Below are 23,653 nucleotides of genomic sequence, written 5' to 3'. Positions count from 1 at the left end.
CTGGATCCCAAACACCTTGCTCAACCATGAAAGGAAACAAGGCCACCTCTGCTATGAGTCCTCCTAGAGAGCTAGGATAGTCCCCATCCATCCATCCATCCATCTATCCATCCATCCATCCACCCACCCATTCATCCATCTACTTATCCATCCATCCATCCATCCATCCATCCATCCATCCATCCACCCACCCGTCCACCTATTCATGTGAACATTTCTTTAATCCAAGGAGCATTTATTAAGCACTTACTCTGTGCCATTCTGGGGTACACAAGAGAATATGAACTTTCCCTTGATCTTTAGCTTGCAGTCTAGTTAGGGAGAAGAAAGCATAATTTCATTGCATAAAGCAATATTAAGGACTAATAGAGCTATATACAAAAGCGTAGCAGTAACTAAGCAGTCCATCACTGTGACATTAAAAGAACATTAGAAAATAATACACAGATGAAAGAATGGGGCCAGGTAGGGCAATTGCCTATTATTATCCTGTCTTTGTATTGTGTGTGTGTGTCTGTTTTTCTTCCAGCCCTAGCCCATGTGCTTATGTAAGTTATGTTCATGTAATATAGATTTAGTTCTGCCTTTCTTATTGAACATCATAAGCATTTGGCATCTAGACACGCATACACACAAAAACACACGTGTGCATACGCAGACATCCACGTGTGCACACATGCACATATATATGTATGCACACCCTCATATATATACACACACACGTGCATACATACACACACACGTGCATACATACACACACATATGCACATGGAGAAAGAGAGAGCGAGACTGTCTTTATGGATCACAACTAAGAATTTTGATAAGAACACTTTTCTAAATCTATATTCAGTATTTGTTCTATGTCAGCTAAGGATACATGGGGGAGAATTAGTTTTCTTCTTTTTCTTAATGTTTCTAATTGTGTTTAGAACTACTGAGAATTTACAAGAGATTGTTTTGAGAGTACCTTGTCTTATTTTCTCAAAGAAGAAGTTATGAGACAAGAAGGGTAATCAAACATCATGAGGTTGTTAGTTAATGTCAAGTCAAAACACATCCAGTCACTGGTGAGAGACATTCGGGCTCTATAGGCAGGGATGACCCAAAAGACCTTTTCCCCAAAATGTTAATCATACAGATTGGCTTTACCTCCTTGCATCAGAAACCCAATACTGGGAGTTTTTTAAATGTAAAGGTAGGATAGAATAATTAGAAGTCTGTGGCAAGCCGGGTGCAGTGGGTCATGCCTGTAATCCCAGCACTTTGGGAGGCTGAGGCAGGCAGATCACGAGATCAGGAGATCGAGACCATCCTGGCTAACATGGTAAAACCCCATCTCTACTAAAAATACAAAAAATTAGCTGGGTGTGGTGGTGGGCACCTGTAGTCCCAGCTACTTGGGAGGCTGAGACAGGAGAATGGTGTGAACCCAGGAGGCAGAGCTTGCAGTGAGCTGAGATCACGCCACTGCACTCCAGCCTGGGTGACAGAGCTAGACTCCATCTCAGAAAGAAAAAAAAAAAATTCTGTGGCATATATGCGAGTCTAAGAAGCTCTAGTTGTAGAAACCCCTGGGAGAATTGGGGAATTAGCTGTCAACATGATATATTAACACTGTAAACTGTAGTCATAGGTTATTTATTTTAAGGCATTTTATTTATTCCATAGCACCGGGTAGAGATACAAGATCATAAAACACAATGATGAAATACAGCAAAACTAATACAACATTGGTTTATTCTGACAGCAAAGGATTTGAACATGGCTATGAGTATGCTATTTAAGAGTTTTCTACTAGAACCAATAAAATATGTCTTCTGTTTTTCCTGACTATAAAAACTCTGAATTTACAGAAAGAAGAGATCCTAAACTCGTTGGAACTCCAGCTTAGAGACCAAGTCTAGACCAAATTGAGTCATTTTACTTTAGCCTATTACTAAACAAACATACACTTCATGTATCCGGAGATTTCATAACTAGTTTAATCTCTGAGTTCACTGACACAAGTTGTAAAAGAATCATCAAACTGCAAATTGCAAAACTTCTCAAATACCTTAAAATACAGAGAGACAAACCCATGTGTTGTTTTCAAATTATAAACCTACTAATTAAGTCTTTACATAACTAAGGACTTGAACTCTGCCTTTTCCTATCACAATCCAGCCAATTCTCTACCAGAATTGGTTCATTCAGTTTGTATTTTGTTGACAATGTAAATCATTTATATGGGCATATTCTGGATCACTGGGGTGGCCAGTTACCAAGATGTGCTACTGCATGCTTTCATTGGCTGCATTTGCATTTGTGTTTCTGATTTTGTGTTAGCTTCATTCTAATGATTGTAAGTGAATGAGACAAAAACAGATGTAAGCTTCGATGTTTAAGTAAAAGCTAAATGAGATCAGACCATTTCTTATAAATGAAAACTTCTTAGTAGAGCAAATAGAGAAAAAATAGCATTGAGTGTCACAAGGCATTTATCTGTAGGATTGGGTCACCAAACTCACAGCACTTGTGTCATTGGAGTCACTTTATAGTCATGTTTCCAGCAGCAGTTTCACTGGGGCAATGCCATGTTATTAGGTTAAATTAATGTGAGTTGTATTCTTCTTGTGATTATTCTTTTTGTAAATATTCCTATTTAATTTGTAATTTTCTTTTGACTTTAGAAGTATACATCTGCTATAAAAACAAGGAGTTTCTACCTATATCATGTTTATATATTTAACAAATGGTATAATAAAAACAAATTAGGTCAGTACTAGGGGCTTTCAAGAATCCATTTCCTTTATATCATTAGGTTTGAGCAAAACTATTGTATTCCATTCTGAATCCCACATCATCTCCCATGTCATCAGTTGAAAGATTGGAACTCCCTGCGTGGGGGCTCAGCTCTGGTCCTTAAGTAGAATGACACTGCCTCAATGACAAAGCCCCTTTTTGGCAAAGTCAGCTATTAATGTGCGTTCTGCATTTAGTGTTGACTTTGTAGTTGCACCCTACATTCTCTTCAAAATGCTCAGCAGTACTTGGTTGGGTCTGCCAACCTTTTAAAGTTAAAATAGCTTTCAAAGGAATTTACTGCAGCCCTGACTTGAGTATGGACAAAGGAGGCTCCTCCCCCAGCTGTAGAAGGACTGTGAGATCTAAGGGCCACGGGAAGTAGCCTGAGTTTTTCTTAGAAAGAAAAAGGCATCACCAAATTCACAGAAATTATTGGAGTGCATATTTGGCAAAGTGCTATTCTCTGCCCCCCAACAATGTGGTCTTCTGTTTGTTCTTTTTGGCAGCACAATAAACGTGTTTGTCATTCGCTGAGGACTATTGTGGGTGGAGGAGCGGCAGCTGCCTGGCTAACTCCTATAACACGGCACAAATCCCCAACATCATGATGAGGTGGTGGAGAACATCTGTGGACCAGAAGGGGAGGGAGATGGCACTCAGAGACAGTTCTACAAGGGTAAAGCCAACTCAACAAAAGAGTTAACTCAGGGGTCTTCATAAAATTCCACACATTTTAGACAAAGTCGATTTTGTTCATCCCTTGGGGATTCTGTAGCTCACATTTATCAGTACAAAGAACCTGACAGATAAACCTAGGTTGTGGACCTCTGACAAATAGAAATCAGTGATGGTGGATGGTACTCTAGGGCTTTCACTGTAGAACTTAAAAACGATGAGAATCTAGGATTGGAATTTTAAAAGTTGATTTACATGATTCTCCTGTAATGATGAGAGCAAAATCTGTCTGTGAGATTATTAATAAGTGAACTGTCTTACCCCATCTCCTCATGTAGTTGCTTCCTTCTTATCATTCAGGTGAGATCTTGGGTCTTAGCTGAAATGTTTCTTCCTCTAAGGGGCTTCCCTGGCTGCTCTCTAAATCACGTCCCCCATTGAACCCCAAATACTCTACACATATTGGCAAGGGAAGGGGCCTTGTCTGTCTTGTTCATGGCAGTAGCCACAAGACCAGTTCCCAGTACAGTCATCATAATCATGGCTGACCCTGACTGGGTGTTTGCTGTTTGCTGGGCATCGTTCAGTGCCCTTAGCTGTAATTAAATATCTATACCACAGCCATGTAGATAGGGGCAATTATTAGCCCAATTTCACAGAGGAAACTAGGGTATGGAGGAGGGGCGAGGTCATTGCCCAAGGTCACTCAGTTAATGAAAGACAGAGCCATAACAAGAATTCAAATATTTGTTGAATGAACAGATCACTGAAAATCTTGTTCTGTAAATGTTGGAATCCAAGGGAAGCCATCTGGGGATGGCTTTACTAAGACTTGGGGAAGTGAGGTCCAGTTCTGCTTCATCCAATTTACCTTCGGTTCCTCCCTCTCTTCAGAGTTCAGGGGCTGGTCAGAGGGAGACCTCTTGATCTCACCCCCTCTGCGCCACTCAGGTGTGCTTTAAAGTATAATTTTCAATCCTTAAAAGTTTTGCTGGGGCCAAAGTTAAGCTTCTCTTAAAACACTCTCTGCCTTTTAACAGCATAGCCCCACGAAATCCCAGAAGTGTCTCTTTTCCTTACCTGAGAAGCTATAGAGACTGGAAAATCCCCTGCCTGTAGTGAGTAAAGAGAGAATGCAGAAAGTTTAAGAAAAGATCATGGAAAGGAGAAGTCTCAGAGTGATGTTTCTACAACACAAAACCTGGCTGGGGGCTGCAGCTCACACTTGTAATCCCAGCACTTTGGGAGGCCGAGGTGGGCGGGTCACTTGAGGTTGGGAGCTCGAAACCAGCTTGGGCAACATGATGAAACCCTGTCTTTACCAAAAATACAAAAATGAACCGGATGTGGTGGCACGTGCCTGTAATCCCAGCTACTCAGGAGGCTGAGTCAGGAGAATTGCTTGAAGCTGAGATCACATCATTGCACTCCAACCTGGGCGACATGGTCTCAAAAAAATAAATATAAATAAATAAATAAAACACAAAACCTGACCACAATCCTCCCCTGATTAAACCATCAGGTGCTCCATTGCCTTTCAGACAGTTTATACTGGGGGTTTACAAAGTTTCATCTCACAACGCTTTCTCTCCAAAGCAGGGGTTGGTAAGCTTTCTGAAAAGAAAAAAGTAAATAGTACATTTTGTCAGCTTTGCAGGCCATCCCATCTCTGCTACCACGAATCCACCTGTAGTTGCAGTGCACAGCTGTAGACAATATCTACATGAATGAGTGTTGCTGTGTTCTAATAAAACTTTCTTTAAAGGCACTGAAATTTGAATTTCATATAATTTTTTTTTTTTTTTTTGAGACAGAGTTTCACTCTTGTTGCCCGGGCTAGAGTGTAGTAGCGTGATCTCTGCTCACTGCAACCTCTGCCTCCCAGGTTCAAGTGATTCTCTGGCCTCAGCCTCCCAAGTACTGGGACTACAAGTGTGCACCACCACTCCCGGATAATTTTTGTATTCTAGTAGGGACAGGGCCAGGCTGGTCTCGAACTCCTGACCTCAGGTGATCTGCCCGCCTTGGCCTCCCAAAGTGCTGGGATTAGAGGCATGAGCCACCATGCCTGGCCCTGAATTTCACGTAATTTCTACATGTCACGAAATATTGTTGTTTTGATTCTTTTTTTGAACCACATAAAAACGTGAAAACTGTTCTTAATTCGCAGGCTACAAAACCAGGTGGCACCTGGGCCTTGGCCCTTGGCCATAGCTTGGTGACTGTCCTGTAAGATAGAGCCGCTACAGCTTCCCGCCTTCCCACAGGTTTTGCCCACCCTTCATGTCACACTATCCTTCAGGTCTCACTTGGAGATTGTCAGCAGAGCTCTTCTGCAAGCCCTGTACTAGGTTGAATCCCTTTGCTCCATTCAGGATGAATATCCCTTATCCAAAATGCTTGGGACCAGAAGTGTTTCAGATTTCAGATTTTTTTTTGGATTTTGGAATCTTTGCATTATACTAGTTGAGCATCCCTAACTGGAAAACCTGGAATCTGAAATCTAAAATGCTACAATGAGCATTTCCTGTGAGCATGACCTTTGAGCATCATGTGGGTGCTCAAAAAGTTTCAGATTTGGGAGCATTCGGATTTTGGGTTTTCACATTAGTGATGATCAACTGTGCAACCATGGCACCAGCCCACTGTCACCCCCCTTAACAGTAATTTCTCTTTCCCTTAGTGTCTAACATCTCTCTCCTTGCTAGACAGTAAATCCCTTGAGGACAGGGCCTGCTTGGGTCACATTTATTTCTGAAATCCTAGTGCCCTGCCAGGCCAGACAGTGCTGGATACTCAGTAAAGGTTTTTGGACTTGCACATGACATTCTCATGACATCTCATTTTTCCTTCCTTCCTTCCTTCCTCCTTTCTTTCTTTTCTTTTCTTTTTTCTTTCTCTTTCTTTCTTTCTGTCTGTCTGTCTGTCTGTCTCTCTCTCTCTCTCTCTTTCTTCTTTTTCTTTCTTTCTTTTCTTTTTTTTTGAGACGGAGTTTCGCTCTTGTTGCCCAGGCTAGAGTACAATGGCGCGATCTCAGCTCACTGCAACCTCTGCCTCCCAGATTCAAGTGATTCTCCTGCCTTAGCCTCCCGAGTAGTTGGGATTACAGGCGTGCCCCACCAAGCCCGGGTAATTTTGTATTTTTAGTAGAGGTGGGGTTTCACCATGTTGGTCAGGCTGGTCTCAAACTCCTGACCTCAAGTGATCTGCCCACCTCGGCCTCCCAAAGTGCTGGGATTACAGGCGTGAGCCACCGAGCCCGGCCCCATGACATCTCATTTTCTATTATTATTGTTCACTGCATGCTCTGTTTGGAAGCTCAGCACTTCCTGATTCCTTGCGGGTATTTGAATTTAGGGTGCAGTTAGAACTTTCAGAGTAGATAACAAACCTCAACTCCTTCGTTTGGCTTGAGCTGTTCCCCACCCCTGGCTAGAAGACTCCAGGAGCAGGTGAAGGTTGTGCCCACAGGCACGACTGGTTTGGCAATTCAGTAAAAATGCTCAAACCGGCTGTGCCTGTGGACGCAGCCCAGCGTGAACTCAACCATTTGGAAAACAGAGACGCTTACTCCGCAGGGAGAGCTCCACGACCAGGACTCCCCCGGTCTGGTCTCGCAGGAGGCGCTTCCGTTTATCGCAGGTCTGAAGACCCAGAGAGGCAGAGAGGAGAGAAGCGGGGAAGGTGGGATGATGCGTGAGCAAAGGGGAGAAAAGAGAAAGAAAAGATATTTTAAAAAGGTCACAAATGGGGTGGAGTCACAATTCCCCAGTCAACAGAGATGAGTTACCTTTTTAAAAAATAACCCAGAAGACACACTGTTCATCCCTTCTCCAACTTGAATACAAAGAGAAAGCTTTACTTTGTTAACTCTTCAAGCCAGAGGGAATCCTTCTGGAAGAGGTCATTGAGTGTGGAAGGGATTGATCCCGTTTCCTTTGATAAGGCTTCTACTTACCACTCTCACCACAATAATTAGAGAAGTGGACACTTGCAATTGTATTCTGGTTCATTTTCTTTTCTTTCTTTTTAAAAATATGGCATTGATACTTATCCTTTGATCAACTGTACAGTGTCTCTCCCCTCCTCTCCCTGGCTCTGCACTCTCTGGTTTCTTTCCCTTTTGCTGTTTATGCTCATAAAGAACCATTTTCTGGCCAAATGAAACAATAGCAATAGAGATTATGACCTTATTTTTGTTGGTTACTATAGGCTATGTGGATAGCAGCCTCTTTGGAAACACCGAGGTCTCCAGTTGAAAGAGACCAGAAAGGAGAACAGTTTGAGATTTGGCATGTCTAAGTGTCTAAGTGGTGGTTCTCAGGCTTGAGTGAGCACCGGAATGACTGCTGGCTTGTTAAAGCACAGCCTACCAGGCCTTCCTCTCACGTGGTCAAATCAGCCATGATCCAGTGTCGGGAATTTCTGCAGCATCTCTCTGAAGTCACAGAGGTGAACCCTCAGGCTGTTCAGTCAAGACTAAAAACACCCACCTTTTGAGTTATTTCCACGGCCTGTCCCTGCCACCTAGACCTTGAATTTCCCTTGCCCTTTTCACTTCTTCAAAGTATTTCCAAGTCTGTTATCACTTTCATTTACCTACACTGCCCTCTGATGAGGGAAGGGCCATCATTACTTAACACACTTTGCTTAAGGATGAGAAAGCAGGTCCCAGCAGGTTAGGCGACACATGCCAGACCATGTGGGTTGTTGGAGGCAGGGCAGATAGGGCCCCGAGCATCTGCCCTCACGAGCATCTGCCCTTATACTCAGTGCCATTTCCTCCAGATGTCCTCAGCACACAGCTGCCCTGGCCTGGTTATGATTTCCCCACTCAAACTCCAGCTCCTCCAATACTGGCACCCTTTAGGTAACATTGTCCTTCTGGAGAGAGGCAGCTCACCACTGGGCAGGAGAGTTTCTCACTGTCGCAGATGAATGTCTCACAGTGTAACCACACCTTGGAGAGTTTGGGGATGTTCTGGAACCGGAAAGCATTGAATTGGAAGGTTGCCCTGTGATCTCTCCCATTCTCATGCACGAGGACGGTTTCATCCGTGGGGCAGCTGAGGCAGATGGGGAAAGAAGAGTGAACTGTCACCTCCTTGAACTCCAGCAAGAGCTGCTGAGCGATTTACACACAAGGCTCCTGAGGTGGTTATATGGCCTCTAACCTTCCCAGGCATTTTGATTAGCAGCACCTCACTTGATCCTCACAACTGTGAGGTCAAGTTGATGAGCTAGGAGATGGGTATTACTGTCCTCATTCTATAGACAAGGTATGATGGGAAGGGACTTATAAGAGCCACACTTTTAGTAAGTTACACCTGTGTCCCAAAGAAAGAAAATCTCTAGGAGATAAGGCCCTCTGAGGACTGGAATATGTCCAGCCCTTGAGGGACATACAAAGTAAGGACAATGGCACCAGGAGCAGCATTGCCCCTGCTGCCACAGCTGCCTAAGCTCAAGTCACACCCAACACATTTCTGTGTGTGAACTGTGAGGTTTTGCATTGAAAATTTGTATTTATGGTATATTATTTAAATTATGTATACATAGTTACTTTTGTAAAAATGTGATCACATTTTTAATATAAGCACAGAAATAATGACTGAAGGATACCGTCTAAATGTTAACACAGGCTGATACAAAGGGATAAAATTATGGGCATTTTTGGTTCTCTTCTTTGTATTTTTATGTATTTTTCCAAATTCTCTATAATGAGAATACAATATTTGTATAATATTCCAACGTCTCAAAGGTAATAATTCAGTTTAAAAAATGACACAGATGGGCATTTATTTAAGCTAGTGGTTCTCACTTGGTCCACTTTGTGCCCCAGGGGACATTTGGCACTGTGATTGTCCAGACTGGGGGAATTGCTGCTGGCATCTAGTGAGTGGGCGGACACCAGGGCTGCTGCTGAACATCCTACAGTACACAGCACAGCCCCCACAGTGGAGAACGGTCCCACCCCAAATGTCAAGGTGCCAACATTGAGAAACCCTAGTTTCAGCAAACATACTTTTTCATTTAACAAAGACTGATGACCTAAGTGCCATTCCTTTAACTAGGTGTTGGAAACAGACACAACCATTCTTGGGACTGTACAGAGAAGCCCACACTATTGTGGGGGTTTGTTATCTGCAGGTAACAAGGGGTACCAGGGTCTGTCGCTCTGCAGGAAAAGGTCTATGTTTCGAAAGCGTCAGACCACTGAATAGCACCATAGCAGGCCTCAAATTAATGCAACTCTGAAGCATCTTTCTTCTTGTATTGTAAACTCGGCACACACGCCAGAGAGTGGTCCAGTTACCCCAGGGAACCTTCATGATGTTCTCTACCCCACCCCTTTTCCCTCAGAAACAGACAACGGGGGGCCAAGCTAAAGGAAGGCACTAAGGAAGTCAAGTGTGAGAGTGAGGGAGTGAAGTGAGGGAATGCTGTACCTTTGTATCTGAACCAGGGGTCAGAGCCGGGTCTGTGTGTGGTGGGCTCTGAACAGTGATGAAACTGTGGCATTTTCCAAGTTGTGAAACAAGACTTCTGTAGGATCATTTTGTCAATAAACACGAGATCGTCGTATGAACTCAAGATGGGAGTTCTTAAAATAGCTCTTTGCAGCCAGAGTGCCCCAGGCATGGTCAGCCAGTGGAAAATAATGTAAGCAGAGCTTTGTCAGGGGGTGGGGAGGAGGCAAAAAATAGGCAGATCTAGATGCCTTGGCACTGCTGCTTCTTGGCACCAGCTGCAGCACCCACACTTCAGTGGCAGCTGCCTCTAGATAGATGGTGGAAACCCACAGGAGGCTTTTATGCCCTCTCTGCATGAGCCTCCTTTCCCATGTCAGATTGCTCTTTGAGATAAGTATGCTGCTTTTGGGGCATCCATGTGTACAGGGAAATTCCTTATGATATATCTCCTGCCATCTCTCCAGGAACTTTTGTAAACTGGGTTTTTTTTTCCCCAAAGGGGCCCAGTGTGAGCAAAAATTATCTGGAGATTGTGGGAGTGGACTTTTCCATTCTCCCCTTTGGCACTGAACTTTGTGCATGTATCTCCAACTTTGAGGTGCCATGTCAACTAGGAAGAATGTAGAAATGGGTCGGGATGTCTTACATCTGGCTGTGTTGAAATGCAGATTCCGTGGGTTTCCCCACAGTCCTTCTGATCTGGTAGGTTTACAGTGCACCTGCATACGTAATAGGCACCCTACACAGTTTGTGTGTACACTAGAGCTTGAGGACAGTTGTGCAGACCACCCAAAGCCACAGGCATCCCTTTTTCAGCCATGTTGCACATCTGCCAGATGGGAACAACGGCACTAGAACTCCCTGCAGAGAGATGATTCCAGGGGTAGCAGAAGCCTTTGCCTAGTGTGACCATTGCCTGAGAGAGGTTCCCAGTGCCTGATAGCAATTTCTGGTCCCTGCAGGTCAATACGTTATTTCAGAATTCCTGGAGTCATTTGATTGCACCATTGCTAACAGAGGCTAAATGAATTGAATCATTCAATGGCAGATGTGAGGTAAACACCCAAATTAAGCTGCCATCTCTACAGGAGGCTTTGCTGGGCTGCACAGGTGTGCCTCGGCCAGCCTGTCCTGTCCAGGCCACTCAGGAGGTAACACTGATTGAGTCTGAATCCCAGGCCTTCTCCTTACTAGCTCCATATCTTGGGCACATTTCTGGACCTGTGCCTCAGTTTTCTCCTCTATAAAATAATGATTATTATACTGTCTACTTTAGAGAGGGTTTAATGACATTTAGATAAATTAATATTTGTAAAACACCTATCTAGAACAATGTTTGGTATATTGTAAGAGCTGTATAAGTGTTTGCTAAATAAAAATAGAGGTCCAAAATAGCTTCACTTTTGTTATCCAATTATGTTTATCCTTGACATTAATTTTTCCTTGGCCTGATGGGTTCTGAGAATAACACAGGCACATTGGTCTGTTATGTGCTTTGTTTAGAGAATGATCTCTTCTTTGTTTACTGCTAATTATGTGTATGATGTCCACATCTCTTGTCTAGCCCTGTCTCTCCTCTAATTTCCAATAGTACAATTCTAAGTACTTCTGGACAATCATCATTTGAAGCTTAACATGTCTGTTAGTGAACTCAGCGAGAATCCATATTTCCTTATCCAGAAACCTCCTTCTCCAACAGCCAAATCCAAACACTCTTCCTCAGCTTTGTAGTCCACAGATTTAAGAACACAAAGCCATCTTTTTCCATTACTCCCCAGATTTCTTGCGCTGTCCTTTCCTCCACCTCCTATCTGATTAGTTCCTACATTTTCTCATTCCTGTAGAAGCATCTCCCTACTTTTTATTACCTTGTTCCATTCACTTGGCTACAATAGCAGTTCATGTCTTATCACCCTTGCACAATAGCTGCCAGGGCCTCTAATCTGGTCTTTCTCCTTTCCATGCATGTTTCTAAACCATCCTGTGTATGACTTCCAGCATTGCCTTTCTAGGGCGCACTTCTAGTACTACTTTAGTGCTTTACTCCAAATTGTAAAAGCTCCCGGTTATCTACTTAATTAGTAATAAAAACAATGATCTTATTTAAAATGGTTGGACTATCTAGCAGGTACCATCTGCTAAGCTTTTTATATGGATTATTTAATTTAGTCATCATCACTGTGGTTCTGTTGTCGGACTAATTGGATTTGAATTCAGCCTGCACACTTCCTCTTGCACACATACACACATGCACACACACGCATGCGCACACACACATTTAATATGAGACCTTACCCTCTCTTGTGCCTCAGTATCCACATCTGTAAAATGGGGATGATAGTAAAACTAACTTTCTTGTTGTACGGCTTAAAGGAGTTAATATAAGGTAAAGCTCTCAGAACAGTATCTGGCCCCTAGAATGCACTATGTCCTGTTTCTTAGTATTTGTTCTTTGCCTGGAACCATAGATGGTGTCACTGCTGTAACTCCAGCAGGCTTCACCTCTTCCTCCCAAGCTTTCCCAAGCCAGAGCAAAGTAGCCCGATAAATGCCTGGTTCCACTGTTCAGCCCTGTCTCTAGATAGTGTACCTACCCCTTGTTGATCAGCTGCCACTGCAAGGGATACATGAAGTCAGCCGAGGGGGTGGCCCAACAGCTGTTCAAGACCACTTTAAACCTGGAAATAAAACAAAATGGCATCACTTTGAAACACAGAATCTTATGCCTACAAACATCTGATGATTAAAAAGTATGTCAGCTAGTCTTTTTTTTCTTTGCATTTAAACATATAAACTTGGAGGAAATGTACTTACCTAATGCTTAACCCTTTGGCTTCCACTCCTGCAAACAGATCTGAACCGATTTCGGATGCCTCCAGGACAAAGGGAGCTTCTTTCTTGATGGAGAACTTGGCATTCTTTGGAAGGAAATTGACATTGGGCATTATGAACTCTCAGATTGAGCAGCTAGGTCTACCAGGAGCAGATGAATTGGGATGGGGTGGGGATGAGAATCAACCTAAAGACATAAGCAGGTGAGACCATAGAGTGATCCTCCAAGACCAGAGAAATTCTAAGTCTTAAGACACTATGCCATCTTAGAAGGGATGAGGACATCATATAATCACGTATTCTAGATTTGCTCATTATAGTGAGACACACACTGTATGTCTCATTTATGCCAATGAGATTTCACTAATGGAAAACAAGTGAAATTCAGGGATATTAAGGCACTGTGTTATACTGAATCGCCCAAGGACACAGGGACTGAGCACATACAACACCCGCCTCTGCCCTCACTCGTTGCTACTTTTTGCCTGAGCAGATTTCAGCGTGGGTTGGGAAGTGTAGGATCAGATTCCCAGATTCCCAGTACAATCATCAACAACAATAACAACCACTACCACAATGTATTGATCAACTACTATGTGTTGGGCACTGACGATGGACTCTGTCAGGATTTTGTTAGCGAACAAAACAAAGATATCTGCCTTCAATGATCTGGCATATTCTAGCAGGGGAGACAAACAGTAAGTAAGTAAATGATATAATATGTAACTATAGACCATAGGACATTATCTAGAAAAGCTATAAAACATGCAGAGCGGGATAAGGAAGATCAGGAGTGTGAGGAAGGGCAGGTTGCAGTTTTAAATACAGTGGTTGGGGAGGCCTCACTGAGGATGTGACATTTGAGCAAGATTTGGAGGAAGTGAGGAGGGGGGCCATGTAGCTATCCAGGGAAGAATGCTTGAGTCAGGACAGAGGCCCTGGGGCAGGACTGTGGCTGGCAGCACAGCAAGGAGGCCAGTGTGGCTGGAGCAAGTAAGTGAGGCAGGAGGGTGGAGAGTGGGGAGCGGGGCGGGGGTGAGGTTAGATAAGTTGTGGGGGCTGATCAAGAAGACTGGGGCTGGCTGGGCGCTGTGGCTCACACTTGTAGTCTCAGCACTTTGGGAGGCCGAGGCAGGCAGATCACTTGGGGCCACAAGTTTGAGACTAGCCTGGCCAACATGACGAAACCCTGTCCCTATTAAAAATACAAAAATTAGCTGGGTGTGGTGGCAGGCATCTGTAGTCCCTGTAATCCCAGCTACTCTGGAGGCTGAGGCAGGAAGATCTCTTGAACCTGGGAGGTGGAGGTTGCCATGAGCCAAGATTACACCATTGCACTGCAGCCTGGGTGACAGAGTGAGACTCTGTCAAAAACAAAAAACAAAAAACCTCAAAAACTAAACACTGGGTCTTACTCTCTGAGTGCAGTGGGGCAACAAGGAGTCAACACCACGATGTGAGCACAGCAACAGCAGGTTCTGATCACTGGCCTGGCATGTGGGATATTTCCCTGCCATTCTCATCAGGACATGCTGGGTGAGCTGTTAGGAATAACAGCAGTGTTTCTGTTTGACTTACTCAAAGGAGGCTGATTTCTCCATTCTCTGAGTCTTGAGTTCATTCAACCCTAGTAACAATCTTGAACTGCTCTGTGGATTAGCTTTCTTTCTTTCTTTCTTTCTTTTTTTTTTTTTTTTTTGAGATGGAGTCTCGCTCTGTCACCCAGGCTGGAGTGCAGTGGCGCGATCTCGGCTCACTGTGAACTCTGCCTCCTGGGTTCACGCCATTCTTCTGCCTCAGCATCCCGAGTAGCTGGGACTACAGGTGCCTGCCACCACGCCCGGCTAATTTTTTGTATTTTTAGTAGAGACAGGGTTTCACCGTGTTAGCCAGGATGGTCTCGATCTCCTGACCTCGTGATCTGCCCGCCTCGGCCTCCCAAAGTGCTGGGATTACAGGCGTGAGCCACTGCACCCAGCCTGTGGATTAGATTTCAGAGACAAAAGCATTACCATGGAAGGGCAAGGATCCTGGGCTAACCCGAGCTTCCACCGCTAACTTGGGACACACTATAGGCAAGTCAGCCTTTCAGGCCTCAGCTTCTTCCTATGCAAAATGGACATAACCTTTGTGACTTTATGTAATAGGAGAATAAAACTTAGACCAGGTTACTGTTTGAAAGACTGAGTTTCATAGACCTGGAGATTTGCAGAACTGCAATAGGTAGACAGTGGCAGGAGGAACGGATTTCAGCAAGGATGTCTAGTTAAAATGGACTTTATAGTATTCCATGGTGTATATGTACCACATTTTCTTTATCCAGTCTGTCACTGATGGGCATTTGGGTAGATTCCATGGCTTCACTATTGTGAATAGTGTTGCAATGAACATATGCATGCATGTGTCTTTGTAATAGAATGATTTATATTCCTTTGGGTTGCATGTATCTTTGTAATAGAATGATATACATTCTTTTGGGTATATACCCAGTAATGGGATTGCTGGGTCAAATGGTCTTTCTGGTCGTTTGCAAAGATGGATGGAGTTGGAAGCCATTATCCTCAGCACACTAACAGAGGAACAGTGCATGGTCTCACTTATAAGTGGGAGCTGAACAATGAGAACATATGGACACAGGGAGGGGAACAACACACACTGGGGCCTGTTGGTGGGTGGGGTGGGAGAGGGAGAGCATTTGGAAAAATAGCTAATGCATGCTGGGCTCAATACCTGGGTGATGGGTTGCTAGGTGTAGCAAACCACCATGGCATATGTTTACCAATGTAACAAACTTGCACATCCTGCACATGTACCCCAGAACTTAAAATAAAAATAACAAATAAAGACAAAATAAAGTGGACTTTACCCCTCACATGTCAAACACACAGGGACTTTGTTGAGAGGACTCAGAATCTCTTTTGTTTCCTAGTGCCTCTGACATTATTTTACTGATGGCAAGTCCAGCAAGGGCTCCCTGATTCAGTCAACTAGAAGTCAGTTGCTTCCTCCCATTTGTCAGCCCCTGCACCATTTAAATGGCTGCAATAATTGGATAATAATGTTCTTAATCATAAGGGGTCTACTAGCTTAATATGCAGGTTGAGGTGGCAGATTTACAGTGGTTTTTAATGTTCCTTGTTATGTTCTGAGATTTGTCATATTTTGAGAGGCCATTTTCAAGTATAGGAACTTACCTGGGGACCCCGATGTAGTCCCCAAACCTGTCAGAGGTATCGCTCCCAACTCTTTCTGCTAGGGACCAGCCAGCAGAATGTTAGAATATTGGAATAATACCTCTCCTCATGGAAGAACCTGCCTGATTCTGTTACAAAGTGAAGAACAGAGCTGACACCGTTAATTCAATTTCTGAAATAGAACACTAATGATTGAGTTCTCTGTATTCTCACCCAACAGCTCAGGGAAGGCTTGGAATAATTTTTCCCCTACTTTCTCTATAATGTGAAAATTAGAAACCTATTCCAGATCCAGTAACCTTCCTTTATCCACAGGAGATATGTTTCAAGACCCCCAGTAGATGCCTGCAACTGCAGATAGTACCAAACCCTATATATATTACTTTTATTTTGATCTGATAACATGGATGGCTACTGAGTGACTGACAGATAGGTAGTGTCTACAGTGTGGATATTCTGTACAAGGGGATGATTTATATCCCAGGAAGTACAGAGTGAGCGGTGCAAGATTTCATCATGCTACTCAGAACAGGTGTGCAATTTAAAACTTAAGAATTGTTTATTTCTAGAATTTTCCATTTAATATTTTTGGACCACAGTTTACCAACGGTAACTGAAACCATGGAAAGCAAAACTGTGGGTAAGAGGGGACTACTTTACTGAACGGTTGAGTCACAACTAGCCGGTGTCTCAAGTTAAGGATGAGTACACCTGGCTTAACAATAGTTCATGTGGAAACATCTCGGAGTTGCTCCATGTGAAATAGTGGTGAAAAAAACTGCCCTAAAGTTATTTTCCTAGGACACATTCCTAGAGTCTTCCAGAACCTAGAAGGTCACCTCTGACCCGTGATGGCCTGCACAGGTCTGATAAAGTCTAGAATATAACACTTCAACTTTGGGCTTCATTTTTTAATAGGGATACTGAGCAACTGGATCATATTCAGAGAAGAGTGACTAGGATGGTGAATGAACCACCAACAGAGACAAGATGTTTAGCTTGGAGAAGGTGGACATATTTGAAGGACTGTCAGCCAGATAATTATATGATATTATTTCAGAAGACAGAACTGGGACACATGCACGAGAGTTCAGGGTGTCAGATATCAGAGCTGATCTAAAATGGGAAGGCCCAAATATCATTGTCTTTGGAAGAGGCGGGGAGGCCACCCCACAGCAATATTGCAGAAGGGTTTTGGGCTTTGGGTGGAAAGTCAAGGTTCACCACCTCGGAGGCTTATTTTGACTCTTGGAGTCTATGATTTTGGCCTCTATTGCTTGCATTTTTTCCGTCTTAAGCTTTTTCATTTCTCTCTGTCTAAAAGGAATGATCAGTACTGTTTTGATTGAATAAAAGTCAATATAATCCAACACTGACATTGATGTTCAGCCTTATAAAGTTAACAATGCTAGAAGCCCTCAGAGTTTCCACTTTAAATAGAGTCAAAGTCTACAATGATGAGAATGGCTACTTTCTTGGGTACTTAACTTGTACCAGGCACTGTGCTGAGTGCTTCCTAAAGATTATTTCATTTAATTCTATAACAAACCTATGGGGTAAGTGCTATTATTATCCCTGTTAACAAATGCAGAGATAGAAGCCCAGAGAGGTTAACTAACTTGCCCAAAGTCACACAACTAGTAAATGATGGAACAAGGCCTCAAACTAGTGGTCTGTTGAGAAGGCCCATTTTCTTAACCACAGCACTAGGGTATTTCCGTAAGCCAACTACCTTCCTTTATTTTGTATTGAGGGTCAAAATAACTTTTCACTAGGAATACCAACCATGGGATATTGTCAAGAGTGAGTGGGAGGGGGATGGAGAGAAAAGAAAAGAGGAAGCCTGCTGAGTAGAACTGGTGCTTTTAGAGCCCAGCATTTGAAACTCTCAGGATCCTAAGCAATTAGCAGTGCATTGATTCCATTGTGTTATCTAGGGCAGAGCTCTCTTTCTGGTAATTTGATGGAAATATATGCAGGGAGCAGTTGTTGCTTCAGAAACACATAAGAATGCTCTGAAAGCGGAAGAAGGGAGGAGAAAAAAATACCAACCACATGGGTCAGGCATAGGGAACTGAGCCCATGGCGGGAATATTAATCAGTACGAAAGTGTCAGGACGGCAGAGTCCCTTCTTTGCTGAGGCCCATTTGTCCTGGAAAGGTCTTGGTGGGCCTCAGGGGACGCTTGACCCTTAATTCTATACTTGTTGAAGGGGGTGTCCCGTTATCTGTCTGTCCAGCCCAGAGGATGGCCTGGGGGATGCTGAGGACATGTCTCTTATTTTTTTTTTTTAAGAAAATAAGCTCATTCCAGTTCTAATACTTGATGTTTTGTTTATGCCTGAAGCTCAGCTCTACACAGCTGATGGTGGGCAATGATTTTTGGCAATCCTGGTGTCTCCGTGTTGCCAACTATTGTAAAACCTTCATGGGATCATATCTATAATTTTATCTGTTAAAATAACAATTATTCACTTCCAGACAGGGATCCAATAGCAAAAGCAGCCTGTCATCAGGGAGTCCCCTGAGACTGTTGTCAGTGCGCAGAAGCCAATTTTCCTCTCCGGACAGCTTTCATCAGTGACTGTAGTGGTTTCACCACCTTATCATCACCCTGGTGGCCCATGCTGTATTTAGCCCCCGATTATAGGTCAAGGGCTACGTGGATTCCTTTTCTCAGTACTTAACGACTAGTGGTGTGTGGCTAGGGGCAGATCTAGATTTTGTGGGATCTTGAAACTTTTACAATGTGGAGAGCCCTCTTTAATGAAAAGAATCACATTTTTCAATACAGAATTAGACACAAGGCCTTGAAAGGGCCTTGAAATGAGTTTCATTCCCTTCGCAGTAAGTAAAGTGACCATATCTAGGAGATCTGTGTTCCAGACTGGCCACCGCTCTGAACTACCTGTGGGCTCTCAGGCTAATCCTTCCTCCCTCTGGGCTTCTGGTCCTCATCTGTACAACAGACTAGGTTATTCTAGGATCCCTTACAGCTCTCGCCTTCTGAGTTCAGCAGGGCTGATAGCTTCCAGGCAGCAGGTTAAGCAAGTTTAAAGAGTTCAAAGTTAATGGAGTTACAGGTAGTACGATGTTTCTCCTTTGAGAAGTGAATGGGTTGGACATGATGCCTTTCCAACAGGTCCTCTGGCTCTGATGTTCTATGCAAAGGTTTGTATTTCTGCCCACATCTTCCTTTAGCCTGCTGGGACAGTCTCTGTGTGTATGGGTCCTCAATGCAAGCTGCAGGTTTGAAGAAACAAAGCACCCCTTCTAAAGAGGAGAGCAGCTGGGCAAATGGCCATTGCATATTTAGTTTCTCTGGAGCACTTTATTTTGAGAGAGACCAAAGTGTGCCTTTAACTTCTATGTCAACATGGGCAGCCTGCCCAAATTAAGCAAGGAGGAAATGCTACTTGAAAGGCTTTAGAGACCAAAGAATTAGGCAGTGGAGGCCGACCCCAATCCTTCTCTTTAGCCCTGTCCCAGTCAGGAACCTCAATACCTTGCCCCAAATATTTTAAGAGCTAGATCTTAAATATAAATCTCTGGAGGGGGTTGTAGTGAAAACTAATCTTGACTAAGAGTCAGACATTGGCTGTCTTATTGTCTGTTGACCTTGCCTCAGTTTTCTCATCTGTAAAATGGGAAGGTTGGTCTTATATCTTTGCGGAAGATTGGTTTTTTTGTTTTTGTTTTTGTTTTTTGAGATGGAGTTTCACTCTTGTTTCTCAGGCTGGAGTGCAGTGGTGTGATCTTGGCTCACTGCAACCTCCGCCTCCCAGATTCAAGCAATTCTTCTGCTGCAGCCTCCCAAGTAGCTGGGACTACAGGCACGTGCCACCACACCTGGCTAATTTTTGTATTTTTTTAGTGGAGAAGAGATTTCACCATGTTAGCTAGGCTGGTCTCAAACTCCTGACCTCAGATGATCCGCCTGCCTCGGTCTCCCAAAGTGCTGGGATTACAGGTGTGAACTACCACGCCTGGCCAGAAGGTTGGTATTATAGCTTATATCTTATACCTTTCAGCTCTTCTATCCAGTCTATGAATCTGACTTTCTGTGACACTTAGTTTTTAAAGAGGTTTAAAGCTAAACCAAAGTTCATGTTTCAACTTGAATTTAAGAATGGGGCTCTGCACAGAGCTTGGGGAAGACTGAATCCCGAGGAAGCATCCCACCATCTCCTAGAAAGGAAAGGCCACAGGGAAGTAATGGGAACCTGGAGACCACTTACAGTGTAGAAGTTGAGAGACAGTTGGCTCTCAAATGTGCCCATGCTCCCGTTCTTCACGTGAACAGTGGCCACTCTGAAAAGGGGAGAGAATTTTGCATAAGGACTGAAACACGCTGATTGATAGGACCTGCAGTACACACATGAGGCAGCCAGCCCTCCATGCCGCACAGCAACTTACCTCTGGTCAAAGGCAGCCTGGTTCACCAAGTAGGTGGAGTGGTAGGTGCAGGAGAAGGAGTAGTTGACAGGCTGGTTTTTTACAATCACTGTGGTGTCATTGGAAACGATGTGACTGTAGAAGTGATAGATAGGTGGCTTGTACTGGACAAAGAAAGGAGACAGTCAGGATGAATCTGTTTCCCCGCGATGGGAATGAGGGTTCTGGGAAAAGTGCAAGAAGATGGCTCAAAAACAAGTCCAGTGGGGAGACAGGAATGTCTGCCACTGACGGTGGCATCCACTCTTCTTGTCTGCGGGTGAGCTGATAATTTTGTAAGGGGTTCCTTAGTTTATTCAACTAAGAGTGTTTAAAAATGATCTAGGTTGATGTCATATGCTTAAAAATCTCCATGTATCCATTGGGCTTCTGACCAAAAAGAACTGGCTCAAGAATCTCTGTTTCCCAAAGTCAACTCTTCATCCATTTCTCCTGTCCAAGTATTCTAAATGAATGCTTCACCCATCTCCAATTTCTAGAGTGTTCCCTTCTGGTTCTTTGCTCTTTCCTTCTTCTGACTATAAGCACGATTTCTGAGACTCTTTCCCCTGACTTGTTGGGCTCTAAAATCACAGAATATTAGAGCTGGAGGGGATCTTGAACATCCACTTGAAAAGTGACTGACCTGAGACCACACAGCTGATTTCTAGTTCACCAGGATATACTCAAAGACATGATGTCTTGTTAATCATGCTCATGACTCTTCCCATTAAATCACTGAATCCTTGTGAGGCCTTTAGAAAGAGGAGCTGGCCCTGGAAGCTCTTTGCTCTCATGCTCTGAGATGGATAGATGCACAACCTTCTGGCAGGTAGGGCAGTAGGAATGCTAGACCTTGGTGGGGAGGTTGGGAGACCTAGCCTCCCTTCCTGATTCCATCCCTACAGGCTCTGTGGCCTTGAATGAGTGACTTTATTGGGAAGTCTCAGACTTCTCGTCTGTCATATGATACTTGGTAAGAGGGTGTCTGTTTCCTAATAATTATCTTATGATATCCCATCCTGGGCACTTCACAAGACCGAGTTAGAAGTTGTATTATACATTGGTCACTCCCTAAACTGCTCTTCCAAATGCTCTTTGTCACCGCTTTGAAGTCTCAGGCAGAGAATGGCTCATCCATCCACCCATCCAATCCAGGAAGGATGGCGGCTTGTGAGCACAGGCTCAGAACTTGAAGGTGGGAAATGTACTTTGTTCTACTAGAAGGTAGCTTCACTGGCTTTGGCAACAAATTAGGAGGATAAGAGTCAAGCCAAAAGAGTTATCTAAACTAGGCAGAAGAGAATATTTTAAATAACACCAACATTCCAGGATATTTGGGAATCAGGACTGACCTTTAAAAGGAAATGGGTAAATTCTGAATCCTTTCAAGGACAGATGGCAGACATCTCATTCTTGGGTCCAGTTGCCTTACCTTAAACAACTCTGCACTGTGTGGCCTGGTCTTACCTCAGACTGGGTTCCACAATAGGACTTGTTTTTAGGTGATAAATCTGGGATCACAAATTGGTAGTAACCTCCTTCGTGGACCCCATTGTAACACAGCCCTCCGAGGGCCAGCTGATGAACTTCCCATCCATAGGGACACTCGGGGATTTTGGTGATGATGGTTTTGGGATAGCAAAACACAAGAATGACATCTGGAAAGAGCACACATATAGTTTAAAATCAGTTAGGGTAATCATACTAACCTACGTAACGAACAGTAGATTCCAGCTACACCTGAGCATGCAAAAGCAGTTGGTTAAAAACACCTTCCCTGCTATTCTTCACCAGCTGTGACAAAAGTTTTCCCCAAACTTCAGTCATTGAAGAGTCACTCTTACAGTTTTTGCTGCATTTATTTAATGACTGCACCACGTTTAACATGGAATTAAAATTAGTCCATTTGGAACTTTAAGGAATGTATCTGTGAAACCACAGGTAGGATGTATTAGACATACATAAATATATATTAAAATCTCCATAACAATGAGCACATAATTTAAACATTTTAAATGTCAATTTCATGCATAATATTGTGAAATACTGATTTAGGGCACAAGATAGAAATTCAGTAGTTGAATGGAAAAAAAAGTGGAGATGTTTTATGTATATATAATGGGATGTGGGGAGAGAGTGTGTAAGTAAGAGAGTGAAATAGAGCAAGCATTCTCTAATTAAAAAAAAAGTGTGAGTTTATCCAATACATCTTTGCTCCATTTGGGAAAAGTCTGATTGGTATTGGAGGGGGTGCTTAAGTACTTTCCTGCTTGGCTACATCATTACATTTTTATAACAAGTTAAGCACAGAAGTGCTGAGCATTGTAAAAGGAAACTTCAGTAAACTTTTCGTCCCAGGAAAATGGACTTGGCGAGGACATACCTGCTTTATTTGGAGCGCACGATTTTGCAGAGGCTTCTGCAAAGATGGCCAACAAGACAAAGGCCTTCGTCACCATTGCTTCTCAGAACCTGGTCTCTGCCAGGTATCCAAACCAAGCTGGCCAAATGTTTACGGTCCTTCCAGGGCCTGAGCCTCGATCATTCTAAGTCAGAAACATGAATGAAAAGTTAAAATCAAGGGAAGAACAAAGCTGCACATACAGTCTTGGGGAAATTTTCAAGGGAGATCAACGATGTTGTGTTGTTTCTAATTGTTTCCTGTTAGCGCTGAGAGGCAAAAAGTGGGGCTCATACCGTTGGAAGCGTCAATGACACATGGAGTTGTTCATGTTCCCGACTGTTTCATCCTCTCCAGACTGTAGAGGCTGCCTGCTGGATGCTCCCCAAATCTGCTGCCCCGGTCCTAGTTTGACTTTATATAGCCCGAGGATGTAAAAGAAACCAGCTCCAGATAAGTCACAATGAGCATGCATTATCCACTGTGTGGGGAATAAAAAGGGGGGCTAGCACAGTAATCCGATGGGAAGCTCAGTTACTTGAATCTAATTTCTTTTGCTTTACAGAGTTGGAAAAACTTTTTTTTAACTGCTTCAACCAAGATTGGGAGGAAAAGTTGATTTTTTCCCCCTTTGTACAGAAAATAACTCTGAATGGAGGCAAACTATTTCTGTACAATTCCAGGTGACAGTTTTAATTCTTTTGTCTTGCTTTCTTTGCTTTATTTCCTGCTTTCTTATTTTTGTATGTAGGTAAACTAAACTTTGATAAGAAAACTCAGGTTTAACATTGTTGCACCTGATAACTATAAATATATGTGTGTGTGTGAACGTAAACATTTTAAAGGATTTTCCCTCT

The 23,653-nt window shown here is 43.4% G+C and overlaps 1 protein-coding gene across 1 annotated transcript; it reads right to left on the bottom strand.

Annotated features, from left to right (window-relative positions):
- Positions 1 to 1,139: 1,139 nt before the first annotated feature.
- Positions 1,140 to 23,189, bottom strand: TECTB (tectorin beta). Its single transcript, XM_003825588.5, has 11 exons — positions 23,093 to 23,189; positions 22,779 to 22,941; positions 21,863 to 22,053; positions 20,375 to 20,517; positions 20,197 to 20,269; positions 12,747 to 12,850; positions 12,527 to 12,610; positions 8,363 to 8,525; positions 7,031 to 7,103; positions 4,540 to 4,572; positions 1,140 to 3,410 (listed from the first exon to the last, which is right to left on the bottom strand). The coding sequence occupies exons 2-11, from the start codon at positions 22,852 to 22,854 to the stop codon at positions 3,361 to 3,363; spliced, it is 990 nt and encodes a 329-aa protein (XP_003825636.1). The 5' UTR covers positions 22,855 to 22,941; positions 23,093 to 23,189; the 3' UTR covers positions 1,140 to 3,360.
- Positions 23,190 to 23,653: the final 464 nt, after the last annotated feature.

The sequence above is a fragment of the Pan paniscus genome, chromosome 8, assembly GCF_029289425.2.
Source record: "Pan paniscus chromosome 8, NHGRI_mPanPan1-v2.0_pri, whole genome shotgun sequence".
Taxonomy (NCBI): domain Eukaryota; kingdom Metazoa; phylum Chordata; class Mammalia; order Primates; family Hominidae; genus Pan; species Pan paniscus.
The sequence above is the reverse complement of the archived record's forward strand: the minus strand, read 5'-3'. Positions and strand labels throughout refer to the sequence as shown.

Coding starts and splice junctions, on each gene's coding strand:
- TECTB (XM_003825588.5), bottom strand. CDS start 22,854: ATGGTGACGAAGGCCTTTGTCTTGTTGGCCATCTTTGCAGAAGCCTCT. Junction 12,851..20,196: donor TGTCTCTCAACTTCTACACT/GTAAGTGGTCTC, acceptor TTCCTTCCAAAG/AATGCCAAGTTCTCCATCAA. Junction 8,526..12,526: donor TGGCAGCTGATCAACAAGGG/GTAGGTACACTA, acceptor CATCTGCCTCAG/CTGCCCCACGGATGAAACCG.